The sequence below is a fragment of the Onychomys torridus genome, chromosome 5 (genome assembly GCF_903995425.1).
Source record: "Onychomys torridus chromosome 5, mOncTor1.1, whole genome shotgun sequence".
Lineage (NCBI taxonomy): Eukaryota > Metazoa > Chordata > Mammalia > Rodentia > Cricetidae > Onychomys > Onychomys torridus.
In genome coordinates, this window is record NC_050447.1 from 31,472,667 (window position 1) to 31,498,404 (window position 25,738).

Sequence of the window (25,738 nt, forward strand, 5' to 3'; positions counted from 1 at the left end):
GACTCAAAAAAAAAAAAAAAGAAAAGAAAATGAAAGAGAAAATTAACATCAGGGTTTAGATGTAGAATTTATTGGCTACCATAGAGTAAGAGAATAAAAATCACTTTTGTTCCCAAAACAAGTGCTATCATTAAGCAGAGGGACAAGTGCTGGGACTGTCCATTTGTAAATCCTAAGATGTCAAGACTGCTGGTACAAAGGTTCCTGCCTTTCTCGGGTTTCTGGTTGATCCCTGTTAGACTGCAGGTACTGATGGATGGTCACCTTGGCTGCTATCCCTCCTACCACACAAAGGGCTCAAGACTCGGTCCAAACAGGAAGGAGCAACAGCTGGACTCTTGGCCCTGTCTGTGGCCACCAGGCATACCAGGCATGGAGAGGCACATGTTCATCAGCAGCTCACCATGCTGTATTTCCCTGAGTCTGATTCCAGTCTTCTCCAGATGCACTCCACCAACTCCAGAAAGTCAAGAGCTGCAACACTTTATATGCCTTTATTTGCAAACCCTGACTGGGTCCCAGTCTCACTGTCTCCTAGAGGAACAGTCTGGCTTCCTCTTGGTCTCGATTGGTTCAAGCAGCAGCTGCAGCTTCAGTGTGCAGTTATGGCCCAGCAAAGTTAGGATATTTTCTGATCCAGTAGAGATGGCTCTGTGCTCTGTGGTCCAAGACATCCGCTCAGATGGAAAAACACTTCAAAAGAGTTAAAGCCACCATGTCTCTCTCCCTTGGGCACAAACACTCAGTAATTCCAAGGGCCCTGTTCCTCACACAGGACAGGAGACAGTGATGGGGCCTACGAAGCCCAGCTGCCTGCCCTTGGCCTCACTCAGCACAGGGCAAAGTGTCCAAGTCCCAAAAGTCTGTTTTCTGACACAGAATGACAAAAACTGGCAGCAGTCTGGGAAGGGCCTTCATCCTCAATGACACTGGCACCATCCAAGGGCCAATGCAGGATTCCTCTATGACACTGAGATCCAGATGACAAAATAGCAGAGGCTACAGCATCTTCAAGCAGGAAACACTGGGCTCAGGGCAAATAACAGAGGAGAGCCAAAGACTAGTGATGTCGATCCTCCTTGAACCTTGCCCAGTAGTGAAATGTCATAGAGTCCACATACTGCCAGCTCCTCTCACAAAGACATGGAGGGCTAGAGCTCAGAACAGCAGGCCTAAACAGAAACAGCTCGGGGGGTGGGGGTGGGGGTGGGGGTGGGGGGGGGGGGGGGGGAGGCAGCCCAAGCCAGGTGTCTGATGGTGCCAGCTCCCCTATGCACAGGCTATATGACCTTGAAGAGTCCCTGCACCTCTCCGAGCTTCAAATCCTTATCTATGACGGAAGGCTGCTCCCTTGGCCCACTGGGTGGCCTGATACATAGCAGCTGGACCACCACCAGGGACACAGCAAAGGGCCTCAGCCTCAGGAAGCCACCAGGAAGGGCACAGGGGGAATGTGTGCTGCAAGGATCTGATGACAAAAGCCATCTGTCCCAAAATGAAAAGACTATAGCAAAAATAGATCTGACCAGGTAACAGACGCTCCTGAGAGTAGATTCTTCCAAATGCTTCTAAACAACAGCTAATGTGGCCCTTCTGGGATACTCCTGACACTGTCATGTAGACCTGCTGCCATATCCAGTCCTACGGGCCATGCTTCCAATTCTCTGGAGTTAATATCCGGGCCCGGTTTTGTTCAAAGAGTTCTAACATTTTCTCCAAGTTGTGGTCAGCCTCAATCACCTAGAAATAAAACAAATAGGTCACAGGCTACACTTAAGTGACTCCACCCTCCCTGGGGCTATCCAAGAGGCTGAGGGGCCAAGAAGGTCAAAACCACACAGCTCCAAGCTCCAGAACAAGTCTACAATCTGAACTGAAATTTACTAGAGAATCCATCCCATCATCCATGCCTTTTCTTTTCATTGGAACTGGGAGGCAGGAGATTGTGTTGGGAACGAAACCCAGGGATTCAAACATCTAGACGAGCTCTCCGACACCTTGCTAGTTCCCTAGCCTCCTCGGGTTTTCTCTTCACAGTGAAGGAAAGCACTCTGGAAGTTCCCACAGTGAAGATGTCCTTTGCACAGCCTTGCCAACTGCTTCTCAGATCCAGAATGCATATGTGGCCTACAGCCCAAGGTCATAAATAAAAGCTCATCATCCCCTCTTGGACATGTGACTGCCTCAAGTGGTGACTGCCTGCCTAAGGTAGTTTAGGAAGAGCAAACTGAAACACCAGGCATAAGAAGTAGGACATACTGGTAGGGAGGACACATCACCTCTGAGCTACAAGGAGTTACTGTAGTCAGCCCAGGAGCTCAGAGGCGGCCGCAGTGTGGCACTTCTATGCCCTAGGCACCTCCTGAGGGCGTCAGTGTGACACCTAAGAACAGACAGCCGCTGACGTGCTCTCTGAAGACACTGGGTCACCTCACCACAATGAACAGACTCTGTGTCACCCACCAAAGCATGGGGACCATCATCCCCAAAGGTCCAAACTCAAACCCAGGTCCAGAGACAGCTGAGGTACTTCTTTGTAGTGATGCTGTGTGGGTAACACGTTACTAAAATAACCAGCCTTTTCTCAAGTCTGTTCAAGTCCCTGTGAGACTGTCCAGAAATGGGGGTGGAGAGAGAAAGAGCTCTTTTCTGTGGCATGGGTGACATTCTCTGAGACTTCCTCCCCACAAAAGAGTCTCTGCTCCAGGAGGGACACTGACTTACCAGAACAGGGGCTGCAGCTGGGAAAAGGCTACCAGTGACCAGCCACTCCTCATAGAGGCGATGAATAGCACTGACATATTCCTGCCACAGAAACACACAGGCTGTGGGGAGTGGGAAGGGAGAAAAGCCCGCCCACCAAGGGTCTCACAGGCCTACATGGCAGGTCAGAATTCTCAAGGACTGTTAGGAAGTGACATGAACAAGGGTCCCTGGAACAACCAGCATGGCTGTGTGAAAAGCCTGTGGTTGAAATGTCAGTATACCCCAACCTCCCACTGGCCTTCCCTAGCCAAGTTTAAAAGCACACCTCCGAGCTGGCATCTCCCATTTCTTGCCACTTCTCTCGTGGGAGACCCAGTTCCACCATGTGGAAGTGTACAGCTGTCAATGACAGGTGTCCCAGCACTCCGTGGCCACTATACCTTCCCTCTGGCTTGTCACCAAAAGGATCGAATTCAGCCTCTCCCCTTACTAAACTCTCCCTGTAGATCACTCATCATAGAGACTGTCCAGCCCGTAAGGACCACTCCTGTGGGGAGCCCAAGGGAAAGGAGATAGACGCCCCCAAGCCATGTTACCCGCATGCTGTGAAGCCTTGCCCACATGCACTCTCAGGCATTCAGGCAGTGTATGCCAGCTGCCCAGACCACCTCCTCCAGCAATAGTCTGCCCTCCACCCTGGAAGCTGGCCCACAAACCATGCTGCCACCTTCTTACACACCACTGGACACCCCGCATGTCCTTGTCACAACCAGTAGTTCAACCCCTTGGACAATGGCTTGGAAGGACTCCAGACATGACATTTCTTGGGAACATCCGAGTTGTTAAAGACAGCACAGAAACGCCAAGCCCATCACAGCACAGCCTAAGCTCAGTTCCATGGTGCTCCATCTCTATCACTCCTGTCTCTGAGATTTCAAAGTACATGCCTAGAGCAGGCTTGAACCGTCATGGCTGGCCCAAGGCAAAACTCAGCTGAGCTTTAGAGATTAGACAGACTTTTCTGGGCCCTCAGCCCAGCCCATCTTGAGTCCAGAGCACCATGATGTCCCAAAAGAGTTTACCGAGCCCCTGTCTATCCTTCAAGGATAACTGTCCACCTAAGGTACACAGTCCAATATTAACCAAGCAACTGCTAGGTACCAGGCCCACACATGTTGAGGACAGAGGAAGTAGGACCAAATCTAAAAGTGTTCGCAGTGTCAAGACACTTGGGAACAAACACTGTCAATATGCCGTCCTGCAGGCTGTCACTGCAGGAGGCCTAGGGGCAAGAGAAGGGCAGCGGAAGGAAGTCCAGGAAGTGACATCACAGCTAACGACAAACTACTGTACAAAGGCTCATTTACGTCAGTCCAACGTGTGTGCATGTGTGTGTCTGTGCATGTGTGTGAAGACAAACTACTGAACAAGAGCAAAGGTACATATCCATGGTGTGTGTGTGTGTGCATGTGTGTGTACATGCATGTGCCCCTCTGATCATGGGAGTGCAGAAGCTTGAGTCAGGAACCACAGGAAGCAGAGCAGTCCTGGCGGCACCCACAAGGGCTCCAAAGCCATAGAGGAAGCTAGAGTTTGCCCTCGGTTATACTTCCTGTTTCTTGTTACAGAACCCCTGATGGTGGCGTGGTGGGCAGCAAGGGGAGGGCTAGCAGGACAGGTGGAGGTGGTTCTAGCCTCTTACCATTGGAATGATTTTCTCCTCTTCCCTGCACCTCATCTTTAATCTCTGGTAGCAGATTTCAGGAGTGGTTCGAAGATAAACTAAGATTTAAAAACACAAGCAGCTCTGACTGTTGTGCTCCCAGTGTGGAAGGAAGCAAAGACTAGGCCAGCACAGGGCTGAGGTGGAGAGGCACTCACTACCTGAGTAATATAGCAGGAGCCTCGGCCCACGCCTGCTCAGTCTCCCACTGGCCCCTGTGGAAGCAACAGGGGTCCTGACGCTCGGCCCCCAGACCCTTTCCACATGTCCTCAGCCCCACAGTCTATCAGCTTAAAGGAATTCCATTCCTCGACAGGGTCTGGCAAGCTATTGGCATCAGCCAGTGTCCAGGTTCTGTTCCTCCCACACGACACAGAGAAGCCATCAGATGAGAACAGTTCAGGGGCCTGGAGGTAACTGACCCAGGGGAAGGACGTTTAAGGAGCCATGGCCAGAGTTCCTTTACAGGGAGCACACCTCCTAAATTCTGCCTGCCTTTGGGGGAACTGTGATGGACAGAGAGCCATGGATGGTAGGTGCCCCTACCTGCTGTCTCTGCAAAGGGGAACCTCACCCCAGCTGTACCCAGAGGATCCTCCGGTAGGGAGAGACTGCCTTACCTATCAGATCAACAGAGACGTCAATGTTCCTGATGATCCAATCAAACCACTCAGACAGAATCACATAGTCAACCTCGGGCATCTTCCCGCTGCAATGAGAATTCACAGGTTTTTATTAACCCATGTGCTGCGTCATTTCCCCAAAGGACCCAGGCAGGGGTAGCTTCTGTTTGGAAGGGCACCACCAAGGGCACGTTGCATGGTGTGGTGCACAAATGATGGCCATGGAATACCGACAAGACCCTGAGCATCTATCTGACCTTCCACCACCGTGGGGCTGGCCATGGCACTGACAGATGGAGAATGCTTTTGGAATTGAACTCCAAGCAGATAAGAACACTTTAGTCTGTCCTCTGAGCACAGAGAAATCATTCAAGTTGGAAGTGAATCAGTGAGTCATTTTCATGCCTAGAACTTGTTTTCAATGAAACTACTCATGAATGCTTGCCATACACTATTCAGCATGAGAGTGAATCTTGGTCTGTCTCTGCAGCAGGACATAGCTGAAGGATGGCACAGTAAAGTCATATGCAGAAAGACTCTGAACCTGATGCTCAATGAACACCGGAGACTGAACTATATACATGTGCCCCAACCACATAAAAGCAGCACACATTTGAAATGACTAGAAAGAAATACACCATAATGTTCACAGTGCTTTTCTCTGAGCTGTAGAACTACTGAACTTTTTCCCTTTGCTCTTCTCAAATCTGAACACGCTAGTACTCAAAACAAGAATGGGGTGTGGCACTGTTCTGTGTTTTAGATGTTAAAACTTAAAGAGCAAGGCTGGGAAGGTGGCTGTGTGGTAAGGGTGCTTGCTCTGCAAGCATGGGTGCCTGGGTACAATTTCCCATGGTGGGGGGCTAGGCTTGGCCCTATGTGCCTATAAACCCAGCAGTGGGGTGTAGGGACAGACAGAGCTCCCTGGCCAGCCAGTCTACCCAAAAGGCAAGCTTTGGTTCAAGAGAATATCTCAAGAGAAAAAGGCAGGAAGTGATAGAGCAGGATTCAATGTCCTCATCTGGTCTCCACATTTACATATAATGAGCGCATGGGGGGCGGGGGGAGATAAGGGAGGACAAAGAAAGAGGAGACCTGGCTTCCACTTCTGGCATTCTTGGGCATCCTCTGCCCAGAGAGGACACAAACAAGAGTGGGCACAGCTAGTGGGCACAGGCAAGAAAGCAACCAGGGGACTTCCAGGCCCTGGAAGAGTGTCTTCCCTTTGAGTGTCCTCTACCTGCATCATCTCGAGGGACCCACTCAGCCTGGGTATGACCAGGTTGGCTGCAAAGAGAACAGGTGTCCAGGCTGTGTGCTAGAAAGGGGGGCGGGGGGAGGAGAGTCTTGAGAGGAGGGAAGAGAAACCAACTGTGGCCCTGGGGAGGAAGAGGGAAGGTAGCCTGCAGCAGGCTTTCTTTTGTGCCACCAACCAGCTCCCAAATCATGACACAGAGACTTACTATCAATTATGAATGCGTGGCCTTATCTTATGCTTGTCCCACTAGCTCGTATAACTTAGTTTAACCTCTTTCTCTTCATCTACGTTTTGCTTCAGGGCTTTTTACCTTTCTTTCATTCTGTATGTCCTACTGTCCTGCTTCTTTCATGTCTAGCTGGCTGGTGACTGCCTGGCCAAACATCTCCCTTTCTTTCTCCCTCCCTTTCTCCCTCCTCTCTTCTCTTGACCCTAGATTCCTCCTCCTACTTGTTCTCTCTGCCCACTAGCCCCGCCTAGGCCTCTACTGCCTAGCTATTGGCCATTCAGACTTTTATTAGACCAATCAGGTGCCTTAGGCAGGCAAGGTAAAACAAATGCAACACATCTTTACATAATTAAATAAATGCAGCAGAAACAAATGTAACACATCCGTTGCCTAGTTAAACAAATGTAACACATCTTTACATGGTTAAAGTAATGTTCTGCCAGTGAGAATCCTACAGTTCAGTATACTTTGTGCCACATTTCTATTTAATTCAGCTGAAAGTACCTGATGCTCAAGAAACCAAATCATAGACTGTGTGTTGTGTCACCAGCCTGTAATCCTAGCACTTAAGAGGCTGAGGCAGGAGGATCTCATGATTGACACTAACCTGGGCTACTTAAAAACTCAGTTCCAGACTAGCCTAGGCTGCATAATGAGATACTGTCTCAAACAAATTAAAACAGAAACTGGATACTTAAATCCATCATTTCCTGTTGTTTTCATATGACCTTGTGAGGCCAGTTCCAGCCTGAGCCTTGCCCTCAGTCCCATCTGCTCTCCAACACATTAGCTGCCCTCCCTGCTGTCAGTTGTGGGACTAACCTGGATCACAGGGTGTTTCTGTGTGCTGGCCTCCTGGTTCTGGGCCAGGGCAGGGGAGGGGGAGGACCTGCCTGGTGTTCCCATCTGAGCCTTACTCTACTCCTCTACTCCATCCTTAAGAAAGGAGGACCAGGCAGTCGTGTAAAATCTTTACAGTCAATTTCTCTGCCTCTGGGGCTTACTACACAACTGCCTGTGTGGCCTCTTCAGCTGTATGATGCTTCCACACCACCTTCACTTTCGCATTACAGGCCAGTGCATACAGCTAAGAAATTCCTGTTTCTGAGTACAGCATAAAACCCCAATCTTCCTCTTCAGCAGTTTATACAAACTCTCAGGCTGCTCTTGGCATAACTGCACTCATTCTGCCTCCCACCCTCACCGGAAGAGGTGGACTTCTCCTTTGGGGTGCTCTTCACTTGTTCAAGGCCTCGAAGGCAAGAACACTCTTAGAAATTTTGCTTTGAGGAGATGTAGAACCCCAATGTGTATCTGTGGGCTTTTTCAGATATCCAAACCTTCAATTACAGATTGCAAAGCCAGGTCCCCACCCCTAGATCCTCAGCAAAGGTTCCAAGGATTCCTGGGGAAATGACCAACCCAGCACTGCCATGTCAGCCATGACTAGACTCCATCTGTGAAAGGGCTTTCCATCACCATCATTAGCAAGCCTTTCCCTTGGACATGTCAGGAGGTGGGGAAACACAAACTTCTGGGCTACAGTTGATCACTATACATGCCAGTACCTACCCAACTGAGCTCCCACAGTAAGAACCAAGACAGTTCCAAGTACAGGTTAAGGATCCCACCAAACCTAATTCTACATTACGTGTGGTGTAGGCTAGAAAAAACAGGTTGACAGTTCATAGACATCTTGGTTGTAACTATTTTATCCACCATGTGAACCTGGCATGTATTCCTAAAGAGCAAATAAAAGGCATTCAGATAGTTATACAGAGTGATATATGCTGGTCACTAATGCCCAAACTGTTTCTTAACTGACCCAGGACACATTACAGTTTTTTGTTTGGTTGGTTAGTTGTTTTCCCTGAGACACGGTTTCTGTGTGTAGCTCTGGCTGTCCTGGAACTCACTCTGTAGACCACAGGCTGGCCTCGAACTCAGAGATATGCCTGCCTCTGCCTCCCAAGTGCTGGTATTAAAGGTGTGTGCCACTTTGCACAAATCTGGATCTATCTGCCTCTTTATTTAGTTTTTTATCACCTTCTGCCTTTGGTGACTAGTTCTCATACAGCAGGATGAGATGGGGACGGAGGGCAGAAAGCTCTAAACAATCTCCTCTCTCTATAGCACCCCATTATGATCATTGGGTGCGCTGGGCATGTTGGAGTTGCAAGAAGAATGACCTTACAGGAACCCCAAATTCCATTCTTTCTCCCATTAGTTCTCTGCAACTCTGGTCCGAAACACTTTTCACCATCAAAACAGAAAGCCTTTGGCTGACAGCTGCTCCGCTCTGGGCCTGGAAATAGACCTAGAGCCCTTTACAATAGAGAGTACAAATTCCAAACCAACAAACCAAAGGCAACACCTGTGAAATGGAAACCACGGGCTAGGTGCAGGAAAGAGGAAATCTTGCACCATAAACGTTTGGTCCTAAGGACAACTTTAAGAATTCAATCTTGTTCCCATGACAGAAGGCCTACTCTCCAGGGAAAGGGCCAAGGCCTAGGGTTGGAGGACTCCCTGTAATACATAGTGGCTGGCTGGCATAGTGGGCCTCATTCCTTACATCATAATCCTCAACCAGAAGGCAGATGACAAATCCAGAGATTCCCAGTCCCATCCAGCAGTACCAAGGAGACTTACCTATCAATAGGATGCCCAGGTAAAGATGGGGAAGCAGAGCAGACTCAGCCGCACCACACATAGTAGCTCAGGACCAGCAGGAGCATTGCTCCCTCAAAAATGTGTGTATGAAAGAGAGGGCAGGCACCAAGGAATAAGTTGGCTAGAGGCCAAAACCATCTAACAAGTGTAAACAAGCAGTAAGCAGGGCCCTCTGTGCTTGTTCCAGCTAGGGTAGTAAAGCACAGACTGTGTCTGCCCTCAAAGAGCATTTGATCCAGCTGGGGTCAAGTGACGGCAATGAAATCATCACTTTAGCTGAACCACATGGAACTGCCACTTGTGATTATTAAAATTAGCCAAATGTTAACAATGCAAATAAAGGTCTTAACTACTACTAAGGAAATCACTATTAAAAGTAGCAAGGGCGGGCTGGGGATGTGGCTTAGTGGTAAAATAATTGTCTGGTATATTCAAGGACCTGGGTTTGATTCACAGCACCACACAAAAAGTAAAACCAAGGAGGCATCTATGCCAGATGGTCAGGGAGCTGGAGAGATGGCTCAGCAGTTAGGAGCAACTACTGTTCTTGCAGAGGACAGGCTTCCATCCCCAGCACCCACGTGGAGGCTCACAGCTGTCCACAGATCTAGTCCAAGGGGATCTGGTGCCTTGTTCTGACCTCTGTGGGCACTGGATACACACACACACACACACACGCACACGCACACGCACACACAAAATAAAAATAAATAAATATTTTTAAAAAGAGAGAGAGAGAGATGGTCAGGAAGGGCTGGGGCAGACCAATAAGGGCCACTGTGGATGGGAGGGCCAGGAACACCCTGCATAGCATCAGGACCAGAAGACCAATAAGGACAGCTGCAGATGGAAGGGCCAGGAACACCCTGCACAGCATCAGGACCAGCAGACCAATAAGGGCCGCTGTGGATGGGAGGGCCAGGAACACCCTGCACAGCATCAGGACCAGCTCTAACAAGTGACAGTAACACTGGAAGCTCAAAGCAGGAAGAGATGGTAAGAATGGGGGCCCTGATGAGGACAGGGAACCAGGCACACGGCTCTAAAGGAAAGAGCTCAGAAAGGGCTGAAACTTCAGACTTTAGTCGGCAAGCCATTCCCTCTAAGACCCCCTCAAACCATCAGTAACCTAAGCATAGAAATGTAGCCCACCCCCACCCCCACCCCCACTTGAGGCCAAAGCACTGGATGGATCACTAGAAGCCTTCGAGGCTTCTACCTAGATAAAATATTGCGCCCATGAGGACAGAAGCCAGCTTTGAGTGAAAAATCACAAATCAAATAAGCACTAGGCAGACTGACTACTCTAGTCATCCCAAATCTTCATCTTCCCCACAGACTTGCACTGTGCTATGGAATTCCTCTCGCCTGCCAACCTGGGCTCCTGTGAGCACAGGACCAGTGGAATATCAGCAAGGGAACAACTATGAAAGTGCTGGAGTATTTCCATCGGGACTTCTGCCCATGCCATCCACAGGAGATGAAAGGCCCAGGTTTGCTTCTGCTCCCAGAGGGAATAACAGGCAAGAGGAGGAGAGACAAGATGCCTGGGTTGCCCTAGCCGAGTCCATTATAGTCTAGCCCATTACCAGACATTTGGCTAAGCCCAGCCAAGGTAAAGGAGCCACCTGGATGACCTCCCAACTGACCTGGCAATAAAGGAAGATGGCTATCACTACTGGGTTTTGTGGTTATTTGTTTCACAATATTATAAATCAACAGAAACTCATCAGTACTGTTGGTACTCCGTATCTGTCAAGTGAATAGGCAAGCTCCAAAATCAGTGGTTTAGGGCTGGGGAGGGAGCTGTTAGTAAAGTGTCTGTGTGAGCACGAGGACCCGAGTTCAACTCTCAGATCGCACGTAAAAAGCACAGGCATGATGGTGTCTGCTTGCAATCCCAGCACTGGAAAGTAAAAATAGGCAGATCCCTGGAATATACTGGCCCGCCAGCCTAGCCTAATCAGTGATAACTAAGCCAGTGAGTGACCCTGTCTCAAAAAGCAAGGTAGAGGGCTGGAGAGATGGCTCAGTGATTAAGAACATTTGTTGTGACTGCAAAGGACCTGGGTTTGGTTTCCAGCACCCACATGGTGTCTCACAACTGTTTGTAACTCCAGTTTCAGGGGATCCAATACCCTTTTCTGACCAGGCACACATGTGGTACACATACATACATGTAAGGAAAAAAAAATCACTCATACATTCATAAAATTAAGTAAGTCTTTAAAAAAATAAAGCAATACAGATCATTTGAGGCCCAACACCCAAGGTTGCCCTTTGGCCTACACACACACACACTTACACACATATACATAAAATCAGTGGTTTAATAAATAACAGACTATACAAACTACAGTACCTTCTATACAGGTTTTCTACAAAAATGTATCTTGCACTGTAAATTGACCTTTCCATCAACCGTACAGGTGACATCTGAAGGAATGGAAAAAGTGATTTACTCTCAGGTGAAGAGGAGGAGGAGGACAAAGCCAGAAAACCTGCCCCACCCCTCCCACCCTGTCCTGTGTCCCTGCCAGCTCTGCTGATCGATCGATCGTAAGACTGTGAGGAGAGGGTGACAAGGTGGCAGAAGTCAAATCAAATGAATCCCTGTGCGTCTCCCTCCACCCTGACCATCCTGGCGTTTGGAGGACAAAGGAGACAGTAAAGGCAGCAATGGGGGTATGGGGGAGGGGAGGAGGGGGGTGCCCGCAGCACTGCAGCACTGCTTTCATAGCAGGAGGGAGGCTCCACTAGGATGTGGACAGACTACGGAGCTGCCAAGGACTGTCCAACTGGCACAGTCTAGTGAGTGTGCCACCCCCATTGAGGCTTCGGTAACTGTCACGCCTACAAGGCAGGGCCGAGAGAGGACCCCCAAAGACCCGAGATCTGGATGGGCCAGTCTCTTGGTTCCTAGACCCTGGACGCTGGAGGTAGACCGAGCAGAGTTCTCCAGAGAACACCGCCGGACTGCGCTACACCTTTCCCAGACCCTGTAACCTATCCATTCACTCTTAAGTTACCCCACAAAATAAACCTCCCTTTTAACTATGTGGAGTGGCCTTAATAATTTCACCAATATGAGTGGAACCCTGAGATGGGGAACTTGTTTACCTGAAGACCAGAGTGTCTGAGGCAGAGCCCCAGAAGGCTAGGGTTGGGGGCATTCTGGAGGCTCGGCCTGCTAAAACTGCGAAGTTCTCTACCCAGCAGGCAAGAGGATGACTGGATATCACCTTTCTGCAAGTTGCTCACACCCTGCATGGGCCATTTTTCCCTTCAGCTACAACACCCTTTTAGGAAGCAAGAGGAACTTTTGCCCTGACACCTAGTGTACAAAGTATGGCCCACACAGCGGCCACAGGCACATGCAAACCTACAACCCACTCTCTCTGCTTACCTATCTGCCCTCCAGGATTTCTGCACATCCATCCTTCCTCCTATCCCTTCTGTACATGTTGCTCCTACCTTCCTTTGCCTGTTGTTTTCTGGCCCCCTCTTCAGCCACGTCTCTCCTGCTGAGTCCAACCAGCTGTCTCTGCTTCCTTAGCAGGTGTCAGCCCATATCCCATAATATTCATACATCATTGAATATAATTTAGAGTACCCATTTAGGCAAAGCAGAGCAAACCAAGGGGAAAGGTGATAACTGTAGGTGCTCTGTTCTCTATCACTTAGAGAAACATTTGGAGAAGGAGAAATTCATATTCGCCCAAAGATTCTAGTCATGTCTGTCAGTTTGAAACGATTTATATCAACAGAAGAATGGTAACTACAGCTATAGGTAACCAGACTTGGATCAAACTGACCAGCATAATGACTGTACCAATATAATTGGCTATAGTAGGGGTGTCTTGCAGCCTACATGGAAAGGCTTCAGCTGTGCATAAAGCTTTGCCCATAGGTATCAATCATGGTCTCCCTTTCCATCTTACCTCCTAAGACAATCTACCCCTGCTGATACAAGGGCCTAAGCAGCCCTGCATGTCCTGTCCTGCCCCAACACCTGGTTGAAGCAAAGCTAGCCATTTGTGACCCAAGGTGAATCAGATCCTTTCAAGAATCTGAAAGCCAGACCCCAGGAAGCTTTGATCAATAGTTCTCAAACATGTAGACACACAGAACATGCTTCCAGGAGCCCTGTACAGCTGGATAAGGCACAGACTGCTAGACCTCAGCCTCAGATCTTCTGACTCAGGAGCTCAGGGGAGGGCCAGCACGTCCCCAGGTGACAGTGCTGCTGCAGTCCAGGGAGCACACTCTGGTTAAATGATGCAAGTCTCTTAGTGGTCAGATTACAAAAACGTGAGCCCAGGAAGCTTCAGGACAGCCACCTGTGAGGACCTTGCTGTAGTCAGAGAAGACTGTGCAGCATGCAAGCCCAACAGACTTCCTCGTGAGACTTCCCTATCTGACAACACCCTGAACTTGAAGGATGTTATGTTTGACAAGGTTGGAGGCAAGATCTGAACTGTACCTGAGGACGAGTGTGCTGGTCCAGCATAGTGAGCTGCACGTAAGTCTGCAGTGTGAGACCCCACCGACTGGCATTGTGGTACATTAGACCCTGCAGAACAAAATCAAAGCACTTAGCGTCCAAATGGCAACTGCGGGCTCAGGTCTACAGTCACTGAAAGCCATTTCAGGAAACCTACATGGGCAGGGCTGGGGCCAGAGGTGGACTCAGGACAGCTGCATGGCTCTCAGAATAGGGTGGGCAGAGACAGATGTGGATACAGTTATATGACAGCCCCCAACAGCCAGACCATATGAGGAACAAGCACTCAGACATTTGTAGTTGACCTTGAGTTTCCCTGTGGACTGTTCTCTATCCAGCAGCCAAACTGAGCTTGCTAATGTCTTCCTCTGCTCCAAACCTTCTAGGGACTTAGCATTGCATTCAAATCAAATCAAACCCCAATCCTAGTCATAGACCCTAGAAATCTACTGCCATCCTCGTCTCTTACCCTTCTTCCTTTGGCCAATCAGCTTCTAGCCACATACACGTCCTTAGTGTTCTGCAAACATGTCAAGCAGGACCCCATCTCAGGGCCTGAGAACTTGCCTCTTTACTCTTGCTCCAGATGTCTGCAATGCTTCCTCCCTATGTGTGTTGTTGGCCTCTGCCCGAGTGTCACCTTACCAGAGATGCATTCCCCTACCTACCCTACATTAAATAGAGGCCAGTCCTCAATCATTCTGCCACCTACAGATAAAACACTTCCTTCTCCAGCTGCTCACTAAGAATCTTTTGCTTCTCTCTCTGCAATGTGTGTTGTATTGGGTGGTGGGTGGAAAGGACAGGGAAGCCTCGTCTTATTATACAGCCAGGATGGTCAGGAACTCAGGACTTCCTGCCTCAACTTTCAAGAGCACTGAGGTTACAAGCATTTGAGACTATGCTCAGCTTCCTTTCTGCATTTGTTTTGTTTTGTTTTGTTTTGTTTTTGTCTTGGTATAAACTCATGACACTCAAGTGCTTGCTCAGCACTGAAACATAAAGGCTTTCCTAACCGTGGGTGAAAGGAAAATCTCAGCAAAGTCAGAAACTGGATGACTGCACAAACAGATACTTTTCTGCATCAGACCAGCACGATGAGCCAATAATTGTCACACAAGCATCAGTCTTGCTCTTCTGACCAGCAGAAAGTTGTGGAAATATAGATGATGATGATGATGATGATGGTGATGATGTTGCTCTTATACTGCAGCCTCCTGGGACTGTATTTCTGCTCTGTGAAGTGTCTCCTCTTGTCCCAGACATCTGAAACTCCAGTTGTCTTACTTGATAAATAAGCCCTAGTTCCTCTATGGCTTCTAGAAAGTATGAATGCCGATGGACTTTCTCTGTTATACCCAAAGAGAGCTGACAACCCATCTCCTTCCACAATCCTACAAGTAAAACTCTTGTCACAGCTCTGTGCAATTCTTATTCAAATACTATGAACTTGTCTTATCTAGCATTCTTTTACCTGCTGTAGCTCTCTTCACAACTCCAACATCCACCACATTCCTTTTTTTCTCGTGTGTGTGTGTGTGTGTGTGTGTGTGTGTGTGTGTGTGTGTGTACCTTAGTTTTCTAGCACACAGCCTGTCACAATACAATGTCTAGATTCAAAGACTAAGTGTTCCCAGCCCATGGAACTAGAAACTATAGATTCTTTTTGTTGTTGTTGTATTTATTTTGTCGTTTTGTTTTGTTTTGTTTTGTTTTTACACCCCGACCAGTTACCCCTCTTTCCCCCCAGTCCCTCTCCCCCTCCCCGCCTCCTTCCCCATACACTCTTCCTGTTTCTCTTTAGAAAAGGGCAAGCCTCCCATGGACACCAGCCAGCCATGGTCTATCAAGTTGCAGTTAAGACTAGGCACCTCCTCTCATGTTGAGGCTGGACAAGGCAACCCATTAGGAGGAATGGGTTCCAAAAGCAGACAATAGAGTCAGAGTCAGAGACAGCCCCTACTCCCAGTTAGGAGTTCCATAAGAAGACCAAGCTACACAACTGTAACATATAGACAGAAGGCCTAGGTCAGTCCTATGCAGGCTCCCACCCAGGTTGTTGGTTCAGTCTCTGTGAGCCCAGGTTAGTTGATTCTGTGGGTTTTCTTGTGGTGTCCTTGACCCCTCTGGCTCTTACAATCCTTCTTCTCCATCTTCTGCAGGATTCTCCGAGCTCCCTGTAAGATCTGGCTGTGGGTCTCTGCATCTGTTTCCATCAGCTTCCAGGCAAAGCCTCTCTGATGACAATTCACCCACATTCACCCACCACATTCTTACATCTAAGTGTCTCCTTCATCCCCACACTGATATTAGTGCCAGGGAGCCAGAGACTTTACACTGCTCAGTGTCTGGCATGCAGAGCAGTGTCTACCACATAGAAGGTATGTGATAAATATTCTCTGAATAAATGAGCAAACAGGTGCTAAAGGCTAGGCAACTGTCAGCCATCTTTGGGTATAACCAAAGAGCACAGGAGGCACGGATCCTGCTGCTGTGGACCTGAGTCTCATGAACTCCAGCTCCATGAGGTATTACCAAAGGCTTGTAGGGCACTGCTAAAACTACAGCTTTCTTATCTGAGAAACACTAAGCACTCTATAACATGGGATGGAGCCCAGAACCAAGACCCCTTTCTTCATCCCCTCTGCTAGTGTCTGCGTTCTCTCCATCATTTTCAAGCGGGCAGCACGGGGCTTTCTGAGTGGAGGAGGGAGAAGAGGCATGTGCACACTGTGGTCCCTGCCCTCCTTGGGAAGGAAGGTAGGTAGCTTCAGGGTAAACAACAGGAGATCCAGTACTAGATAATATGAAGCCCAAACCCAAGTCAGAGGCTCATCTAGAAGCTGATGACCTAGAACTAGGTTCAAGGAAAGCTAAGCCACTTGGAATCTTTAAAGACAGCCAAAAGGGGGTTCCTGGCTTTGTGCACACCCACCCAGGCCTCTTCTTTCTTCTGATCTGCCATTCTCCTTTCTTCTGAATCAGCTAACAGTGTGGACAAAGAGTGGGTGTGCATGGGCTCAGGTTTCAGCCCCACCATTCCGCGTACTCACCAAGAAGCTGGCAGTCTGTGCAAGAAACAAAGCACTCACCAGGGGATTGTGGCCTCGGACATTTCTCCACTTGAGCACAGGCTCCATCAACACCTGCAAGGAAAGAAAACATGCTGTAACGGCATGCCAAGTTTAGAAGACAGACAGACAGACAAGACTACCGTCTGGGTGCCAAGGGTGGGCCAAACAACCGAGGTCTCTGAAAGGCTACAGCTTCTTCTAGGTGGGGCCCTCCTGTAACTTCCAAACATGACCTGTAAATAACTGAAAAGCAGCTCAGTCTGAAGGGGGGTGGGCTTAGTAAGGCTAGCTGAGCTCTTTGTAGCTTGGGGACAAACATGGGTGGCTCTGACATTTCATAGCCTGAGCTGGGACCCGGCCCCAATACATACTACTGTGTGGGTCAGGGCTCTCTACAGGGGCAGGTCCATTAACAAGAACACAGCAATTGACATACAAGAAGGAACTCATTAGCAAAATTGGCTCATGTAATTATGGAGGCTAAGAACTCTGTCTTGTGACAAGTTGTCTAAAGCTGGGATTCCAGGGATACAAGTAGCATAGCTCAGTCTAGGTCCAAAGCCTGAAACCAAGGAAGTCATGGGGTAATGTTAAGCATGAGGCCGAAACACTGGAACATGGGCCTCAGGCTAAGTCTCAAAGTCCTAAGGCTGGAAAGCCTGGATTTTGATGTCCCACAGCAGGAAAAAGAGGAAGGAACATCCTTTTCTTTTTTGTTCTATCCAGCCCTGTAGCCAATTATCGGTTCCCATTCATATTCCCTCCTTAGTAAGCCTATCAATTTACAGATCAGTCTCCTCTGGAAATACTCTCTGAACATGTGTAGAAATAATGCTTCAATAGTTCTCCAGGCACAGTACCTGCCTCCTTATTCATGAGGTGTGTTGCAAGATCCCCAGTGGATGCCTGAAGCTTCAGATACAACAAGCCTGGGACATGCCATGCTTTCTGTTTTTTGTTTTCGTTTTTTATTTTTCCTGTGCTAGACAGAGGGAAGATTCACATGGGACAGAGTAAGATAGCATGAGGTTTCATTGGGCACATCATACTATAATGCATAATTTAAATTTTATGAAATGTTTAAATTTAGTGTTCTACTTAATATTTTTAGATGCTGGTTGACCTCAGGTAACTGAAACCACAGGAAATGAAGCCAGAGCCGAGTGTGGGAGGCTGCTGTAGTCTTGAATTCAGTCAGGCTCTCACCCAAAATTAACTATTACACCATATAAATTTTATAAGTCAATTATCCTTTTGTTTCCTCTTCTCAACAAAGGTAATAGTGCTTACCTCGGAGGGGTTATACATATAAGCATGGAATAATTAGATAATACCATAAACACTTAACATGGTTGTTGGAGCCCATTTTCAGGTCTCCTAGTGGCTTTACCCAGCAGGTCTGCATGGAGAGGATGACTGGACCATGGGCCTGAATACAGGTGTCTGAGATGGTCTGCACTTGGCTGAGCTGGGGGGAGGTCTTTTGTTCCACCACTTGGCATTCCTTTAAAAACTCTAGGGCAGAGACAGACAGTGCCCGATGGATTAGGATCCAGGCCCTTTGGAAGCTATCCTGTGTTTTCTATCTGTTTCTCTCCCCTCTATTCTTCTAACTAATATTTCCTGCTGCTTCTACTCAAGAATACTCTGGGGGAATGTGGGGGTGAGAGATGGTCCCCCACACATGGTACATTGGATGGATATTAGCTATTGCTGCTGCAACTGTTGTTAATTGGCCCCAAGGTCCATAGTGAGAACATAAGGACTTTTCAAGTTCTATTGAGATGTTCACTACTCAAGACAAGGGCTGTGACCCTAAGACGCCCCTTTCTGGTCTGATGATTGATGAGACACATCATCCAACACTAATGGCTAATATTAACTGCCATGAGAGGGCACAGTACCAAATCTGCAAAGAGGAAATATACCTGGAGGGAAACTGGCAAACCTCCCAAGTATCCTTGCCCAATGGAGTCTCATAACACACAATTTCCCCAGCAACAAGCTGTCACAGCACATGCAAAATGCTGTCTGTCTACCAGGGAAGCTGACCTAGGAGACCTGGGAGTTCAGGGACGTCATAGGTGCACAGGCTGTCACTGCATGGAACCTACCAAACCCCAGGCCTCCAAGGAGCAAGCGTCTGTTCAGGACAGTCCATACTGTTTGCATCCAGGCACAGAAAGCTTCCCTTCCGAAGGAGGAATGGTGGGAATCCTCCCTAGACCTCTGCTTCCATGTGCTGACCCAGGCTAGCCTTTCGGGCAGACCTCAAGCAGCTGTCTGGGGCCTGCGATGGCAACTCTTCTCTGCACAGCAGAGAACATAACACCAGGGCTGGAAAGTGGTTCTTATCTTAGCAAACCACATATATCGTTAATAGAAGTACACTCAAGGAGGGATGGAAGAAGGAGAGAAGGGAGGAGAAGAAGGAAGCAGCAGTCAGAAAATCTGCAATACGGCTTCACCATCCCTAATCTGACATCCAAAATGCATCAACTTTCCAGCAGACACTATGCCAAAGACAGAAAAGTCCATACTTAGGCCTCACACGACAGATCAGTCAAACACACAAAATATTGGTCCGGGCTACTGAAATTACCTTCAGGCCATGTGTATAAAGTACACACATAAATGAATGTCTTGTTTAGACTTGGGTCTCATCTCTAAGATCATTATATATTATATCAAATATTCTAAAATCTGAAAAACAATCCAAATCTGAAACACTTCTGATCCCAAGCATTTCACACAAGAGACACTAAATCTGTAACAAAAGAGCCACAGAAATACAAGACACCAAGACCTAGAACAGAGAACGAGGGTCACACCGTAGAGAGAAGTGATTCTTAAACATCTATGAAGTTATTCTTAGTGGCTGAATTTTAAATTAACTAGAAATACATAACCAGCTGCGCACAGTGCTACTCACCTGCTGAGACACTGATACCTCAGAGCCAGGCTCAGCAGCCTGCCTTCCCTATTCTCACACAGATACTCTTCCTAACCAGACTATGGGGAGATCTGTACATGCACCACCCAACACAGGGGCCACAAGCCACATGCAATCACTATGACCTTGGAATTCGACCACAGATGTTCCTCTATTTACAATGGGGCTATGTCCTCACTTGAAAATAGACCAAGCTGAAAATGCATTAAATATACTAATCTACTAGGTATCACAGTATAGTTTCTACTGAATGTATACTGCTCTGGCAGCACTGTATATTCAAAAAAAAAAAAAATCCTAGGTTGAAAAATTATGACTTGAGGACTATCTGAGGTCCAAATCGAGAATGCTGTAAGTGTTAAATAAATGTCCAATCCCAAGGATTTAGTATGAAACACAGAATGTAAACAGTTCATTTATCACTTTAATACTGACTTCATATTGACACACTAATATCTGGGATGTCTCAAAGCGCTCCTCTTGCCTCACTCCATGAGACTTAAAAACACTAGATCACTGCACTGGGGGCTGACATCATCCTTCTGTTGGACAGGGCTGTCTGTGCCTTGCATAACTTATTCCACTCAGGCATTTCAGGTTCCTTCAAACCCAGTGTGAGTGCCATACCTCGACGTCTGTTGTGTTGGAGAAGAATTCCAGGCACGTTGTCTTCCCACTTGCAATATTGCCCTCAACACAAACCTAGCAGAAGACAGATGTGCATTAGGGATAGAAATCAAGCATCTGGAGGAACATGAGGGAAAAACTAGGTTAGGGTAAACAGCCTACTTGGTTCAGTCTCGGAGTTTCAGTGGCAAGCCAAAACCCTACCTCAGGAATGCCCCAAGGTCCCACTTAGCAGTAACAGAAAAAGCATCCCCCATCCTGCCCCCTACTGACAAACCCGGGTGATGCATCCACACCAGACCCAGTCCCTCTCTTTTTGTTAACAAGCTGGGGGTCAAACCCAGAGCCTCATACACCCCGATCAAGTTGTCTGGGAAGTTGATCCTTACATGTTTCACAGAAAAGAAAACTGAAGTTCACAGAAGGGAAGGGAAACCAGACTGAACCTACACCCTAGGCATGATGGCTGCCACCTGGGGAGGCATGCCGAACAATTCTAAGGCTCAGCCTGGCACTCCTGGTGATATGTAGACTGAGTGGTTTGGGTTCCAGCAGATCACAAGAGATGCACAGTTCAGCATAAGACAAATTGGTCCTTAAGAACACTCTACACATCCTCTGGGTCACACAGAGAAGTACATACTCTATCATGCTTTACACCAGGGCTGGAGGTATTCACAGATATGTGGTGACTTACTGAGGCAGTAATCCAGGCAGGTGGGTGGAATTTACACCCAGGCCCAACAGGCCCCTTCTCATGACCTTAGGCAGCACCTGTCACATTCTACATTATAACACCTATCACAACTGGCCACCACACCCAATATAAAACTCTCCCTAGCAAGTACACTGCTGACTGGCAGCAAAGGTTTCCAGCCTTGAACCTAACAGGTCTCCAGAAATGGACAATGACACTTCCCACAGATGCCAGGCCACCCTCTAATCCCAGACCCCTGTCAGTTTGTACCTGTAGGCCCCAGAGTAAATACAAAATAAACCCAAGGGAGTAAGTGAAGGCAAGAAGAAACCCCAGAGGGCACTACTGGGCCTTTTGTTGCTGCTCTTCCCTGAAAACAACTTTTCCTCTCCCCTGGATACACGAAAGGAATTCAAGCTGGATGTCACTTTACACCTGATAATTCTTTCCCGTTCACTACAAGGACTTCAATACTATTCAGAGACAGTTAAAAAACATTTACCCCTTGAGCCGGGTGGTGGTGGCACACGCCTTTAATCCCAGCACTCGGGAGGCAGAGCCAGGGGGATCTCTGTGAGTTCGAGGCCAGCCTGGGCTACCAAGTGAGTTCCAGAAAAAGCGCAAAGCTACACAGAGAAACCATGTCTGGAAAAAACAAAAACAAACAAACAAAAAAAAAAAAAAACCACTTACCCCTATTCCCACCAGAAAATCCTTTAGAGATTCACTGGCTCGTGAATCCCTGGGATTTTTCCTGCCCCTGCATCCCATCACTGGAATGACAGACTCCTACCTTGCTTTTTATGCAAGGGCTGGGGTTCCACACTCAGGTCCCCATGCTTAGGCAACAAGCACTTTTCCCACTGAGCCTCCCCCAACCCCTATCCTCTGTCTCCTTGTTTTGTTTGTTTGTTGTTTGTTTGGTTGGTTAGGTTTTTTTGTTTGTTTGTTTTATTTTTGTTTTTCCAGACAGGGTTTCTTTGTGCAGCCCTGACTGTTCTGGAACTCCCTCTATAGATGGGGTTGGCCTTGAATTCACAGAGCTCCTCCTTCCTCTACTTCCCCAGTGCTGTGATTAAAGGCATGCGCCACCACAGCCTGTGCCTGGGTCCTAAAAATATTTGATGAGGGAGGGGTGTATACCCAGGGAAGAAATTTAAGTCACCACATAAAAAGCATCACCCATAATTTCAATTCAAAGATAAACACCATTACCTTTGGGCCTGTTTCCCCATGCACATTTCTCATCTGAGTCTTTCAACTGCTTGCTGAAGGCCTACTATGTGTCTAGCACTTCATATGCAAAACTTAGTCCCAATCTCCTCAGTGCTCACAAAAAGAAAAAAAAAAAGGAAAAAATGTGGTAAGAAAGAAATAGGGGGTTACAAAAACAGGAGGTGTGCTGTCAGAGTTCACAAGCAGCTTAGCCCAAGGTCTGTGGGCTAAGAGTCGGGTCTCCAACCATTACAGCTGAAACGGATGAGCATCTACCCCACATATTTCTCTGGTGCTGAGAATGGGATTCACCCTATGCTTGCTAAGCGCACACTACTAACTGAAATTTACACCTACTCTCGTTTTCACGTTTTATTTGGAGATAGATATCACCTTGTACTTGTTTTCACTGCACACACATTGCTTCACTCTCCGGCTCAAAAAAAAAAAAATGAATAAATTATTCTACACTGGAGAATACATACAAAGAGGAACTTACCACTGCTTTTTTCTCTTTATCATTTTCTCTATCTTTATCTAAAAAAGAAAGGAAGTTAATGTTTCGATTATTCACTCTTCTCTGTGCTAATCGGATCATTTTTATGCTTGCTTCTTGACTTTAAAATGTTTACCATTCTCAGGACCCTCTATGGTTGGGTCTCGCATGAAATGTCACTGTCTGATGTCTGCCTGGGTCCAGGTCCATTTGTGCTTGCTTACTTTCCTTCGCTTGGTATATTCTACTCTGTTTACCTGTATTGTGTGCTTAGGATCTTCACAGTGGACACAAGGAATGACGTACACTCAAGAGATTCCAAAGGGCGGCCGGTGGGCTTGGGCTTAGGGATGGGACCCAGGTTGTCTGTTTTCTAGGCCAAGGCTGGCAACACTGCCAACCCCCGGCAGCAGGCGGAGACCAATGCTCCATTTGGAAAGAGGAGGATCCCCACTACCAGCAAGAGTAGGAGAAATTAAGAAGCCTGAACCCGCCCTCTAGGTCCGCAGGCACCTGCATCCACTGAGAGCTGGTTAAATGCAGCTCCCGCCCCATTTTCTCCTAAGGCCTTAAGAATCTAACCAGGAAACCGGAAGAGAAGCCGTGCTTGAGCCCCAAGTGCGGGTCCTCACAATTCCTTAGGGCCTCGGAGACGTCCGATGACTTGCAGAGGAGGAAGAGGGGGCCAGCGCGACCCCTACGAGGTGGCACAAAAGTACTAGTTACCCGGACGCAAGGCGCGGTGAGGAGCCCACAGCGGCCCGGTGCCCGAAATGAGGCTCCCAGGACTTCCGTGGCTTACGCTACGAAGAGATCGGGAAGCCCAGCCACACAGCGGCCGCAGCAGCATAGCCCCAAATTGATGTGCAAGCCCGACTTCCTTCCGGTGGGCTTTGGAGCCCCGCCCCACCCCCTCCCGGCCCCGCCCCACCCCTCCCGGCCCCGCCCCACCCCTCCCGGCCCCGCCCCTTAAAGGGTACTCGCGTATTTCTCTCTCTAGGCCCCACGGAAGAGATTCAAAGTGAGGATTACAGTTTACAGACGGTAGAACGCACCTCTTATCTAACTAGACTTAGGGAATGGGTAGATAGTAAATGCCGGGAGCTGATTAGTTCATTAAGACATCGATTACTTCCTTAACTGCCTGCTCCACCCACACCAGGCACAAGCCTACTCACGATGTCCTGTGTTTTCCTTCTAACGATTCTGCAGGTAGACATTGCCATCCCCATTTTCTGAGCTTGTCCTCGAAGAGTTGGGCTTGCTTAAAAGGGCCCTAGGTTTAATCCCCTTCATCACAAAAAGCAGAGTGAAGGACATAACGAGGGGAGCTAGGAGGCAAGTCAGTTTCCAAGCCCACAGTCTTTGACCTTTTCAACATTTGGACTATAATGTTGACCCCTCAGGAAGGCACAACCAATATCTCACTGAATGGACAAAACGGGATAAGAAAAAAGCATGTAACCCCCCACTTGTAAGCAAGTAGCAAAAATAAACCCATCTGTTGCCACCTTGATTGTATGTGATAGTTGCAACATGTGGGAAGAGAAATTTTCCTCTTCTTTCGGGTTGCAAGCTGCTGCCAGTCATCTTGGACAGAGAGAAGAAAGGTATTTTCAGTTTTGCCTTCCTCTTTAGAGATGTCACCAGGAGCCATCACCCTAACTGGGCTTTCTGTTTATTTGCTAGACACCTGCAAAGGCAACTATAATCTTGAAAAATCAAAGTCAACTTTTTTTTTTTTTTTTTTTTTGAGACAGGGTTTCTCTGTGTAGCTTTGCTCCTTTCCTGGAACTCACTCTGTAGCCCAGGCTGGCCTCGAACTCACAGAGATCCGCTTGGCTCTGCCTCCCGAGTGCTGGGATTAAAGGCGTGCGCCACCACCGCCCGGCCTAAAGTCCACTTTTTTGTGAGCATGTTGGGGTGAAGTTGCTAGTAACTGCTGCTTATATTCCACAGAATGAACAGGTCTTAGCTGAGCACGGTCCAGTGAGGTCTAAATGGACTGGGGTGGTGTGCTAGTTAATTCTTTCCAACTCAACACAAACTAGAAGGGAAGAGGGGGCCTCCCCTGAGAAACTGGCTGTATCATCAGATTGGCCTGTGGGCATGTCTGTGGAGAATCTTCTTGTTGCTCCTTGATGAAGGAAGGACTACCCACTGTGGGCACGGCTGTCCCTGTGCAGGTGAACCGAGGTATTTATGAAAGAGCAAGCCAGAGAGAGGAGGCCAGAAAACATCTTTAGTTCCTCCATGGTCTCTGCTTCAGTTTCTGCCTCCAGGTTCAGCCTTGAATTCCTGCTTGTCTTCCCTTGGTGATAGGCCTATAAACCAAATACCCCTCTCTTTCCCCAAGTTGCTTTTGGTCAGTATTTGATTTATCATAACAACAGAGATACAAACTAGGACAGGCGATGACCTAATTATACAAGACAAATCACATAAAAGAAGTGACACCATACTTCCTGTGTCTAAAAAGAAATGATCCAAGATGGAGTAGTCCTGGCTACACTGGAGCACTTTATAAACGGAAGGCTGTTCTAGTTGTGGGACAGCTAACAGCAGCGGAAGGCAAAAGAGCTTAGACGCGCATGTCCTGAGAGCAAGACCAGACTAGGAGGACCAGGCCGTAAATTCAGGTTACATATCTACAGCTACTGATGAGTGCCCTAGACCCTGGGGACCCTGCAAGGAGAGAAGAAGACAGATCCTTGCTTTGTAAATTTGTATTTTTATTTTAACTGATACATAATTGTACATATTTACAAGGTATCATGTGATGTTTCGTTACATGTGCACATTGTGTAATATTCATATCAGGGTAACTCTGTCTCTTCGGAATAGTTTCTGTGCTGAAAAAAAAATTCAAATTCCTTTCTTGTAACAGCTTTTAATTTTAAATAAAGCAATACATTCTCATTACCCACAGTCAATCAGACTGTCTAACAGAACACCGGAAC

At 47.8% G+C, this 25,738-nt stretch overlaps 1 protein-coding gene across 4 annotated transcripts; it reads right to left on the reverse strand.

Annotated features, from left to right (window-relative positions):
- Positions 1 to 48: 48 nt before the first annotated feature.
- Positions 49 to 23,674, reverse strand: Tk2 (thymidine kinase 2). 4 transcript variants are annotated; one of them, XM_036188102.1, is made up of 10 exons: positions 23,505 to 23,674; positions 22,782 to 22,819; positions 20,371 to 20,445; positions 16,809 to 16,862; positions 13,696 to 13,785; positions 11,575 to 11,648; positions 5,050 to 5,138; positions 4,409 to 4,488; positions 2,725 to 2,805; positions 49 to 1,740 (listed from the first exon to the last, which is right to left on the reverse strand). In XM_036188102.1, exons 1-10 carry the CDS (start codon positions 23,626 to 23,628, stop codon positions 1,642 to 1,644), a joined length of 804 nt encoding a protein of 267 aa, XP_036043995.1. In that variant the 5' UTR covers positions 23,629 to 23,674; the 3' UTR covers positions 49 to 1,641. The 4 variants fall into 4 exon arrangements, with proteins under 4 accessions (XP_036043995.1, XP_036043998.1, XP_036043997.1 ...); XM_036188105.1 differs by having other exon boundaries at positions 23,411 to 23,572; XM_036188104.1 differs by lacking the exon at positions 23,505 to 23,674 and adding an exon at positions 22,915 to 23,353.
- Between the last annotated feature and the right edge of the window lie 2,064 nt (positions 23,675 to 25,738).